This window comes from Schistocerca serialis, chromosome 9, assembly GCF_023864345.2.
Source record: "Schistocerca serialis cubense isolate TAMUIC-IGC-003099 chromosome 9, iqSchSeri2.2, whole genome shotgun sequence".
Lineage (NCBI taxonomy): Eukaryota > Metazoa > Arthropoda > Insecta > Orthoptera > Acrididae > Schistocerca > Schistocerca serialis.
In genome coordinates this window covers 380,363,253-380,376,289 of record NC_064646.1, presented here as the reverse complement: position 1 = coordinate 380,376,289, position 13,037 = coordinate 380,363,253, and the positions used below count along the sequence as shown (strand labels likewise).

The window sequence follows — 13,037 nt, the reverse complement described above, 5'->3', positions numbered from 1 at the left end:
ATAGATTATGGAGATATTATCCTTTTCTGTATAAACATTCAAATTTTCTACCCTTTTGTGTTACAGTGTTTTTACTCTGAGTTCTAAAAAAGCAAATCTTACACCTAAAATTTTTGTCACTATTTTGACATTACTCTCATGTTACTGCATTCCATAATATCATGGATTACAATCATATTTTCACAATAATTTTAATTCTGTTCTGTCAGTCAGTATTGTTTGCTCTGTTGGTGTTTCTGTATGGTGTTTCAATATTTTTTTAAATTTTTGCTTCATTTTCTGTTTAGCGGTACTTGTGTTCCAAGTAATGACTAGTTCTGGAACTAATGAATTTGAAGTTATGGAGGGAGGAAGTGTCGTTGTGACTGGTCGCTTTTGGTTGGGTGGTGCTCCTATGTTAAGCGATGGGCTGGAGCCCCCAAAACCAGCTCCTGGTGTTCCCATGGATAAGAAGGATATATATAAGGAGATGAGACTCAGGGGCTACAATTACAATGGAATTTTCCGGAGTCTGATTAGTCTGGATCCTTCAGGTAGGAGACATTATTAGATAGTAAACCAACAATTACAGTACAGTTGTGCAGGACAGAAGTTAATTGCACCTTTGAGATGTCATACATTGATTTTATAATTACAGACACCCATATCTCCTTCTAAATTATAATATAATGTCTTTCTAGCTGAGTTCATAAAAATATCATATATCAATGATGAAAAAACTGACTGTAGTCAGGCATATTATTAACAAGTCTCATAATTTTAATCAGTTATAATTTTACAATGCTTGCACTTAACTAGTACAATATGTTTCAGCATTGTCATTGAATTGCATATTTCCAGACATCTTTCTGCTTTATTGCATCTGCATCATGCAATACTTCACTTACAATCCAGTTTATCATCTCATAATGCCAAGAAGTAAACTTCCTAGTTGCTGAGAAAACAGGCAGAAGAGTATGGTGGCAAGCAGAAAAATTATTTTTAAATAATTTTTCCCCTAAAGTAAAGAACAATATGTGACATACTTCACAACAAAGTGTACAAGTGTGGGATACATTCGGCAAACCTTGTATATACTACTCTGTGACATCACTGTAATGTGTACATTCCCAATTTCAACAGGCTGGGATGTCCATTACTTTTGTGTTTGTATCACGTTTTGGCAAGGGGAACTCCCCATTGCACCCTTACAAATTTTGTGGTAAGATGGCCCATTGGATTGCATGCCAGTAACTGAAGACAGATCAAGCATGAAAACATGAAGAAGGTGTACTTAATTCTATCCCAGTTCACAACTCCTAATCCTGCCATCCAGCCAGATCAGCTGTCCCCTTTATGCACACTTATCCACCCTCAGACCTGCTACCCACAGTAATATATATTTTTCATCAGTTATTCTTTATTTTTATCCTTGTAACTTCTCACCAATTTTAGTTGGTTCTTGCCTTTCGTTATTGTTGACTCCTTCAGATTTCATCTTGTTTCCCCTTTTGCATCCGTATCATTCTTTTTGTGAATTGTTGCTCTTATTTGGGTGTAATTTTGCAAAATTTTTCGGACCTAATTCTGTATTATTTACGTAATTTTCCACATTTTTCCACCACCATGTAACCTTGTTTCTTCCATCTGCGTCATAACAGAAAAGTGTCCTTATCCCTAGCCATATCCCAGTCCCACATACCTGCATTGTTGCTTGGATCATGGAATCCTCCCCTAATGGTCTTACCATCAAATTACCCATCTCTGGCTACCACCCATCCTTCCACAATTACCTCCACCTATTCGGATTCTGCCAGTCCTTAGCCCTCACCAGCATAGTCGTGCAAAACCATATCAATCAAGCCCAAACATCCTTGCAGTATCTTCACTCCCTTCATAAAATTCTCCTGCTATGCAATCCTAAATTCCTGGAACCCATAACACACATTGAAACTCTTGCCCTACAGGAACTTGCGCAACATGCACAATGCCACCTCAAAAAGCTGTACGTCCAACTCACTTCCTACTCCTGCCTTGGAGTACCACTGTCCACCACCTCTACAACCTCCAAACGTCCCCCACATCCCCTCATAGCTGACAGACCCTGTCTCACAGACCTACTACACTTACTCCACCCTCCAAAACTCCCTCCCACCACCACCACCACCACACAGAATCCAGAACCTAAACAGACCTGCAACACAGTCACAAACCTTTCCTTCAGAAGCCTTAGTCCCACAGAAAAATCATTCCTTTCCAAAGGCCTCACCTTTTGCCCCTCTCCCAAATTCAGTCATGCAGGACTTGTTAAAGACCTTCTCTCCTTCTCCCGGTCACTACAGTGGAAACACTTTTTTGCCTCCCACCCTACCAATCAGACTCAACCAAAGACGAATATGGAATCTTCCCTAACTTAGTTCACTCCTCCATCCAATGGTGATCCACCACACTGCTCCCAAACCACCAGTTAATTTTTCAGAATTTCTTAACCTCTTACCTTGCCTCACTATCATTCCCCAAATCCTTCAAATGCAAACTAACCTTACATCTGCTGAAAGAACCACAGTCCACCATCTAAAAACTGATCTCGACCTTATAATCCTACCTGCAGTCAAAAGCTCCACCACTGTTGTTTTGAACCGCAAGAATTACCTGACGGAAGGACTCATTTCCATATACATCCCATGCCACAGTGACCCCATTCCAGTAATGCAGCAGGATCTCCAGTAACTATTCAAATCCTCAGGCCCATCCCAGAACCTCTCCCTGAAGTCAATCTCTCTACTCACCCCTACCACTCCCTGCACTCCTACCATCTACATGCATCCTAAAGTCCATAAATCTAACCACCCAAGACACCTCATTGTGGCTGGTTACTGTGCCTCCACTGAGAGAATCTCTGCTCTCGTAGACCAACATCTTCAAACTATAACCCAGAACCTACTCTCCTATATAAAAGATACCAACCATTTCCTCCACTGATTCTCCACAGTTCCTGTCCCTTTATCACACTGTGCCCTGCTCATTATTATTAGTACCACCTCCCTGTACACTAACATTCCTATTGCCCATGGTCTTACCGCTATTGAACACTACCTTTCCCAATGTCTGACAGATTTCAAACCATAACCTCCTTCCTAGTCGCCATAACCAACTATATGCTTACCCACAATTACTTCTGTGTTGAAGGCATTACCTACAAACAAATCCAGGGTACAGTTATGGTCACCCACATGGCCCCATCCTATGCCAACCTATTTATTGGCCATCTAGAGGAATCCTTCCTAAAAACAGAGAAACTTAAACCCCTCACCTGGTTCAGATTCATTGATGACATCTGCTGTCTGGATCAAAGGTGAGGACACCCTATTCACATTCCTCCAGAATCTCAACAACTTTTCTCCCATTTGTTTCACCTGGTCTTACTCAACCCAACAAGCCACCTTCCTAGATATTAACCTCCAGGTCAAAGATGGCTACGTCAGTACCTCAATCCATATCACACCTACTAACCACCAGCAATACCTCCACTTTGACAGCTGCCACCCATTCCATACCAAGAAGTCCCTTCTGTACAGCCTAGCCACCTATTGATGTCGCATCTGCAGTGATGAGCAGTCCATCTTGAAGTGTACCGTGGATCTTGCTGAAGCCTTCTCTGATTGTAATTATCCTTATAACCTTGTACAAAAACAAATCTCCTGTTCCTTATCTTTCCAGTCTCCCAACACCTCCCAAAGACCCACAGTCCAGCTACAAAGGAGCATTCCCCTTGTAACTCAGTTCCATCCAAGACTGGAGCAGCTGAATTACATTCTCTGCAAGAGTTTTGATTACCTCTTGTTGTGCCCTGAAATGAGAAATATTTTGCTCACTACCCTTCACACCCCTCCCACAGTGGTATTCTGTCGTCCACCAAGCCTACGCATTATACTCGTCCATACTTACAAAACCCCTGCTCCCAACCACTTACCTCTGGCTCATACCCCTGTAATAGACCTAGATATCAAGACCTGTCCCATACTTCCTCCCACCACCATCTGGTCCAGTCCGGTCACTAACATCACCTATCCCATCAAAGGCAGGGCTACGTGTGAAACCAGTCATGTGGTCTGCAAGCTAAGCTGCAATCACTGTGCTGCATTCTATGTAGGCATGACTACCAACAAGCTGTTGTCCACATAAGGTGGGAGACAGAATCACAAACTGCAAGTGTCCACAGTGGCATAATGTTTAAGATGACATGTTATGGCAAGAAGTATAGCTGATGTGCTTGTTCTTGTCCTACTACTTCTAATAATTATTTATTTTTATTTTATTTTATTTTTTGTACCTTCTCTTTTCTAAAAGGTTCTATTACATTTTTATTAATGTTGAAAGGATGCTCTGTAATAATCAATATATAATTATGTGTATAACAAGTATGAAGTGAAGGTTCTCACTTTCAAAGAAAGAGATGGAAACATAGTTTCCAAAATTTCAGTGAATGTACCTATTGAAAATATCAGTTGCTGCTCTAATTTGTGTGTAAGAATGGCTACCACAGTCACAATAATACTCCATATTTAAAATCTTGTTCAGTTTCAGATGAGTGTTATGGTAACATTATATGTATTACTCTGGTGTGCAGAGCACATATATTTTGTATATGTAACTAGACAACATTACTTTAGGTATATGGTTTTCAAATGAATAAACAGATCAGTTAATATGAAGTCGATAAACAGGTCAAATTGAATAAGATGGAGGAAGACATGACTTATCCACTGCCGCACAACCTACGAATATTTTTCAATCTGTTAATATTAACAAGGCACAAACAATGATTATGCATTTGCAGAAACATTTCTGAAACAAAGATAACCTGGTTAGCTACACATTAGTTTAATGCTTGGAAGTAATTTGATACTGAAAGCAGCAACCACTCACATTATTGCTAAGAATCATTAAGTTTGGCAGCAAATATAGCAGATGTGAGCATCATGCCATGGGAGGCACCCAAGCTCAGTCTCCATATGACCACAGAAGTTGATAGACTTTCTAAAATTATTATCGAATCTGGGTGTTGTATGTCAGGGTCATATCGTGGAGATGTTTCGCTATGGTGAATCCAATGTCTCCCATATAAGCACACCCAAAGAGTAAGAACAAGTGAAAGAGTTTTCATCACCAAAGATGAATACAAGGCAAAGGAATCACAGGGAGTGTGGTGTAGGATTGCTGTTCCTTTACCAGTTTCATTATGATATTTGTAATCACAGTCTGATCAGCAAAGCACTTCACACTTTATTCTTTTATATCTCAAACAGGAAAATATACACTTTTATATTTAATGATGAAAGTTATCATCCTTTGAGGATACATTCAACGTACAATGATGCATTATGAAAAACACAGAACCTGTCCTCTCTTCCACTATTTAAATGCAGAACTGTAGAATGTTCATGCAGGTATATATTTCATGATGTATTTAATCTTGTGACTTTCTATACCTTTTATATCTTCATCTTATTTTAATAGTTTTAATGTTATCACCATATCAATAAAATTTAATTGTACTTTTCTTCTTGTATGTCTAAAAAGCAGATTGCCTTTGACACTGGTCATTATTTTTCATTATTTAAAGTATATTTCTGGATACAATCTACAGGAAAAATTATTAAGCAAGAGACTAACTGACAGTTCAGTACATACATTCATAATCATAAAGTGTGTTTTTTGATTTACAAATATTCTTAATAGCTCTATAATCACAACAAGTGATCGTCCATTCACATTTAATAATTTAAAATGTTGCAGTTAGCAACTTTGTTCTCACGTTATGTATAACAAAACAAAATAATGTTTTGTGTAACACTCTGTTCTTCCTTACATGAATAGAAAATAAGAGAATATGTTTTATATGTAAAGCTTCTGTGGGTCGCATTGCATGGGAGAAGAACTGGGTTGCATATATGGACAACATGCTGCAAATAAACATCTTCCAGCAGGACACTCGCAACCTGTATGTCCCAGTACAAATAAAGAGAATTGTGGCTGACTTCACGAAGCATACAGAACTTGCTGCCAATAGTGATGAGGATGGAGGTATCTATTGCTAGTTTCTCCATTTATATAATTTGCAGCTCTTGTGAACTGTATAGAAACTCCATGTTTGCATGAACACAGCATTCAATTATTTATGATTTTCTAGTCCTACAGTGTCTACCCAGTCACAACTCTTGTATCTCAGAATTTTGCACATATTGAGAAAAATTAAATGGTGTCTACTGTTATGTGTTAACTATGTGAGAACTGAAACTATAAAATTTAATTTCCATCATTATTCAGTCCTATATTAAATATGTACACTCATATACATTCTAAGATTTTTCCTCATTCTAAGCCTGTGAAACAAAAGGGATACAACTGAGGGATGTGTTGAATATCATGTAGACAGTCGGCAAAAATTTCAAATTCACACTGTTGACTGATTTCATTTGTAAAACTAGTATTTATCTAATCAGTGAATCATTGCTTGTGTGTTTCACAAATGAGCATAGGGTGCTCAGAGTTCCTTTAGAGTATCCTATAAAACCAACATCCATATTTGGTTCCTGAATATTGGTGTATGATTGTGTAACTGAACCAATAAAGATCAATTTATATCTACATCAGTGCTCCTGAAGCCATATTGCTGTGTGTGGCAAAGGCTACATAACATACCAGTATAATTTTATCACTTCCTATTCCATTTTCAATTAGATATAACCATGTCTATATTTTGAACTCTAGTGTCGGCTTGTCGAATATCTACAGTATGTTAGCGAACAGCTTTTCAGTCATCATTGTGTGTTGGCTACAAGTAGAAAATATTATATCATTAATCATGGCTGTACTGTTCAAAATGCACTTGCTGGTTACTATGGATAATACAATGGAAAAAATAGTCTTCAGTGTCAGACTATACACACTTCATGTTCTTTTTGGGTACCATGATAGTTGTATAGGTACACTGCATCTCCTTGTGTGTGCTCTGCAAGGGACCATATGATTTAAAGTGGGAGGGAATGTAGTGCACCAGAATAATTTTCTTCCTGGTCCATGCACAAATGGGACATGGGGAAGAGATTTGGTGGTACCTATCTTTGTTAGCCCAAACTCCTTTAGTTTCCCATGTCACTGAGAAAGATATTTACTGGAAAAAGTTGTATGTTTCTTGAGTCAAGTTGGAATGGATGGCGTCTACCATGTGTCATCTCCCATTAGGGTTTGTTGAAATTTTCTTTGACACTGTGTCCCTGACTGATGAAGCCTATGATGAATTGTACAGCAATTCATTAGATTTTCTCTATTGTCTCCAGTAAACTGTCATTTTCAAGTTTTAACGTTTACTATATCAATGAAAATACTCAATATTTGAAAATATAATGAAGATGGATATATATACATCCATAAGATACTTATATACTATGCAGTACTGTACAGCACAAGGTGGAGAGCATATTTTACAAGTTTTAGCTACTTTTTGTCTTATTGGCTTCACATCATGAACAAGTGAAAAATGACCAATGGCCAATAGAAAAGTTACCACTCTTTCTGACCACCCATGTGTCCATGTGCAGAGAATTAACTAGCATCCATGCCCACGAAATCCCAGCTTCCCCCATGAACACTCCATTTTCATAGGTTTAAACTACATTTTCACTAAAGCCACTAAGTTCTCATCAGTGCATGAATATCTTTCGTAAGTGTACAAGTGTATTTGTAGAAGTGCAGATCCACTTCTCGTCCCACACCTCCAAGGGCCTTTGAGATGGAGACTCATGTGAACTGCAAGAGATAAGGAGTTTGGCAGCTGACCACAAGCCTTTACAAAAATTCCGATGAGCACTCTATCCATTCACATACCCTGTTGCATCATCATATCAACTGTGTCTGTTTCCCATGTTGCCGTGTTGACACAGTACTCATGTACTGAAAATGGGATCTCTTGAAGTGCTGTGATCACTGGATGTTTCTCCCTTCACTAGTCTTAGCCTGTAAATTATCGCATTTTTCTACACTCTAGCTGTTTCATACACAGCAGCTACTGGGAGCCATTGCTACAGAGATTTAGGCTTGCTTACAGTTCAACTAGTTGGTACCACCACTTGACACTCCTATAAGTAGTAGTCACATACAAAATTCACTATTTTTAACTTTAGGAACATTTAGAGGATCTTGAAACTATCCTGACTGCTCTATAAAAGAAAAACCCTGATATAATACTATCTAGGAACTTAGTAATGTTACTGGGTAGATAAAAAACCTATTCATCAAGTGGTGGCAAGAGAAAAAACATATAAAAGCTAAAGAAATGTACAAACTTTTGGAGCTAGTAACTCCTTTCTCTGGCAGAATAGTTGAAGGGGAAAGAAAATGAATAAAAGAAAAGGACTGGCAAGATTCAGAATAGAGTTAGAAAAGTTGCCCAGAACCCCATGGTAAGTCTCCCCTGTTGGGTGGTTATGGGTGACTTTTCCATAAATCTCCTATTTCCTAAACCTTGTCAGCCTTTTCCCTCATCTCTCTTTCTTCCCACTCAGCCATTTTGCCAGAAGGTGAAGCCACTGGCTCTGAAAGCATGCACATTTCCTTAACTTTTATGTGTGTTTTCTCCTCATTTTTTTATCTATATGATTCTATTATACACTCTAAAAAAGATATGTCATGAAGGAAGTACCTGAATGGGATGGAAATTGGTAGATGTAGTGTACATGTACAGACAAAAAAATGATTACAATTTCAGAAAAACTGGATGACTTGTCAAGAAAAAGAGCTTCACAAATTGAACAAGTCAGTAACACATTGATCCACATCTGGGCTTCATGCAAGCTGCTGTTGAGTTTGGTGTTGATTGATAGAATTGCTGGATGTCCTTCTGAGGGAAATCATGCTAAATTCTGTCTAAGTGGTGCATTAGATCATCAAAATCTCAAGCTGGTTGGATGACTGTGCCCATAATGCTCGAAATGTTCTCAATTAAGGAGAGATCTGGCAGTCTTGGTGGTCAAGGTAGGTTTGATAAGCATGAAGACAAGCAATAGAAATTCGTGTTGTATGCAGGCAGGCATTATCTCGCTATGATCTCTGTATGTTTTTCTTTTCACGAGCTAGTAGCTAGTTCATGGCTTCTGAAGGTCAATAAAATGGGGTGTAGAATGTCACTGGCATACTGCTGTGCTGTAAGGGTGCTGCAGGTGATAAGTAAAGGGGCCCGGCAATGAAAAGAAATAGTATCCCAGACTATCACTTATGGTTGTCAGGGTGTATGGCGAGCGACAGTCAGGTTGTAATCTGTGGCTGTCCAGGGCTTCTCCTGACATGTCTTTGACCTGGTATCTCATTGACTATAGTGGAATTGTCTTCAGTGATGAGTTCCACTTCAAGCCCCGATGACCAGCAAAGACGTATCTGGAGATGCCCTGGACAGCAGACAGCTGACTGTCACTTACCATATGGCCAGACAACCAGGATGATGGTATGGAGTATCATTTCTTTTCAAAGCAGGACCCCAGTGGTTGTCATCTGCATCACCATTGCAGCACAGCAGTACATTGACAATATTCTATGCTTTGTTTTGTTGCCCTTCATGCAAATCCATCCAGGACTTACACTTCAGCAAGATAATGACCTGCCCGCATATGGTGAGAGTTTGTGCTGCTTGTCTTCATGCTTTCCAAACATTACCTTGGCCAGCAAGGCTGCCAGATCTCTTACCAACACTGTTAGAGAAGTCACAAAAAATTTTAGTCACAAGGTGACTGAAATGGGAGAAGAAATAGGAGACTGACATCACAGAGTAATGCATTTTTCAATCACGATTTCTTCCCTGTTGTTGGTAAATTGAATCAAAACTTTGTGCACAAACACCAGTCATGTGAATTCTGTAGACCAATTTCATAAGGGAACAACAGGAGATGAATCTACGGGGGACTAATAATATTATGAAGTCTCTGCAGAGTAAGGATCTACATGCTTATGATAACATACCCAGTATGATAGTGAATATTTGTTCACCATATACTGTTACTTTTGTTGCATATTTTTCATAAGGGTTTTCCCAGGCAGACTTAATTATTCAGCAGTCAGGTTTCTGTGCAAGAAAGTAGTAAAAACTTCTTTAATGATTTTTTTTTCAATGAAGTCAATTTGCAGTAGAGTAGTTGCTTGTGTCTGTGAGCACAATGTATTGACAGAATCACAGTTTGGTTTTATTAATGGCATTCACTTGACCAGTCACTATATCCCTTCTTCAATGATATACTAAAATAGATTGAAAACAACATTATGGCCTTTGAGTACTTTTTGTGACTTAATAGCTTCTGACTGTGCAGATGTTGGTATATTCAGGGTGTGTATGCCCTGAGACACCAACAAGTATGAACAGTTAATGTTTTAAATTAATATACATACAGCATATCTGCAAGAAAACCTAAGCTTCCACATATAACACTTATATTGTTTTAGCATGTGTTACCCATTTAAGCATATCAAACTCAAATTTTAAATAATGGCATTTATGCCTGGTCTTCCGGGCCCAAAATTTTTCTACATGGCTGATCCACGAAGTGTTAAGTTTTGAATGAGATTAAAATGCTCTATGGTTTAAGAAATTCATTGCATATTCTCAATGTAACATAATTAATCTTGGTAAAAGGAAATTTACCTTGAAAGTAACACTTCTCAAACAACTGTACACAAGATTTTCTCATGACCTGTTAGAAATGTAAACAGTTGTGACATTGTGCTCACCAAAAACAGTTTCTTATTACAAAGTATTGCATAGTTCTACTAAACAGTCATGGTGCTATTGGCTGTCTGCATTAAGCGTCCTATCCTCTGAATATCTGCAGTCATTGTCTTGTGAAATCAACTAACATGAGCAACAATTGACTGACAAAAGTGCATCACAGTCTCGATTTCAGTGCTTCAGAAGCTACCATGCTGTATTTGGTGGAATTTGTATTTATACTTCCATAATATGAAAATATGTAGTGTACATGTTGCCACACATCAAATATCTTTCTAGATTATGTTTTTTTTTTGCTGGATGTCATTTCCTAAAGTGCCGGGTAGTTGTACAATGGTTTATAAAACCTTTACCATCCAAAGGATTGGTACATTTTGACCTCTGTTGGAAAAAAACGTTATCACTTCTCAAGTGATTTTCACCCAGGAAAAGTTTATTTTCACCTAGAAAAACCCAGCCCCCCTCCCGTCCATATATACAGCTTGCATATTCCTAAGTAGCTTAGAAAAAAATGAATTTAGGAGCAGAATATTAGGAAGACTGTTTCTTAGAATTGTATAACAGGAAACGAGCTAGCATCTGAGTGGAATACTGTAACATTAAATATTCAGCAAGGTTCCATAATATGGCCACTTCATTTTTATGCTCTTGTCCTAAACTGTTATACATGAATCAAAAATGCCTTTTTATGTTGGTGATACAATAATAATTGTTAATTATTCTGCAACGGAAAAATGTAAGAAATCATGAAACTCAGGTGGGCCTTTATGTAACAAGTTGGGAAATTTTACACCATCATCAAGTGTATTTAATAACATATGACATATGATATGTTTGATCACATCAACTTGTTTAAAAGAAAGCAGCTGTGTTTATTAAATGAATACAGGGCAGTCTAACAGTCTTAAGGTATTGATCAGACATGTAATTACTGTTCAAAAATATGTGAAATACTCTATGACAGGCTTCCAAAAGAAGAGTTTGAAGTCATTTAGGGAAAAAGAGCAGCTTTTCACATGCAAGGTGAAGGTCAGTATACTGGTAACCTCCTTCTATTCACTTTAGACATACATTGGGCCCACTTATTTTTGTTATGAGGATATCATTCACAACAATTACTGGAATGGTAGACAACACTGTTCTTGTACAAGTACTTTAGGCTTACCTTGAGTACAGTGTGTAATACAAAAGCTGTTTATTTGAAGAGGGCATTGATTCCTCTTAACAGAACATGGCCAACATCTTCATCTTGCAGTTCATTTCTTCCTTTATAAGACCTTCTTCTGAAGTATGATGTGTACTTGAAGATAAATAGTTTAAACTGTAAATAAATTGTTTACATACCAGGGTGCAGTTAAAATAGCAATTTACATTTACTTACATTTTTGTCATGAGAGTAGGAGATATTATGTAAACAAAAAATAATAAAAAGAACATGAACACTCTATTTTAACAATGTGTTCACAAAGATTTTCTTATTAATATTTCAGTTTTACCTATTTACTGCTGGAGAGAGCTAAGGTTAGTAAGATCAGGTGGCTTAGAAATATTTGGTCTGTTTGCCAGTCCAGTCCCAAAGCGTCGTATAACAACAGAACCTGTACTTGAAAATTATGGATTTGTTCCTTACCAAGGGCAGAGCAACCTGAGTCTCAAAGAACTTCTGCGGGTATGTATTTAATATTCTGTGTGACTTCATTTCAGTTGAAAGAAATTTTGGGAAAAGATATGTGATGCTATGGACTTAACGGACTTTTATTTTTTTACAAAATGGTTAAGGCTTTCCTGGCCACTTGTTGACAAACTGCCTATTGGCTTCTGTCTCGGGTTCTTCGGCCGACGTTCATCTAATGATTTTTCTGACGTTTCGCCAGCACGAGTGGCTGGCATTGTCAAAGCTTCACCCTCCATTGCCGGTGGTGAACTGGAGCCGAGCTCGCGGCCACGGACTATATGTACCTGGCGCGTCAACATCCGAGGGCTTCTCCGCGGTCATTTCCGGTGTGGTTCTCCTCTTGCTACCTACGACGGTCGTTCGTTGCAGTACGAGAAGCCAGGATCCATTGACCTTAAGGCTTTCCTCTTTCTTGTTCAAACTGTTCGCGTGTTTTTGTATTTCTACAGCTTCTCTGAACAAGCGCATATGATAGTGCTTCTCTACAGCCAGAACTTGAGTGTCAGCGAATTTTATTATGTGGTCGGTATCATTCAGTGCGTGCTCTGCCATGGCCGATTTCTCCACGTGCCCCAACCTGCAATGTTGCTTATGCTCTTTGATCCTGGT

At 38.3% G+C, this 13,037-nt stretch overlaps 1 protein-coding gene across 2 annotated transcripts in view; it reads left to right on the top strand.

The window, feature by feature from the left end:
• Positions 1–13,037, top strand: part of LOC126418869 (fatty acid synthase-like) — a 431,809-nt gene that overhangs the window by 219,650 nt on the left and 199,122 nt on the right. For both annotated transcript variants that reach the window (XM_050085866.1, XM_050085867.1), the window contains exons 17-19: positions 288–533; positions 5,890–6,066; positions 12,244–12,422. In XM_050085866.1, coding sequence (XP_049941823.1) covers positions 288–533; positions 5,890–6,066; positions 12,244–12,422 — 602 coding nt within the window. The remainder of the gene's footprint in view (positions 1–287; positions 534–5,889; positions 6,067–12,243; positions 12,423–13,037) is intronic.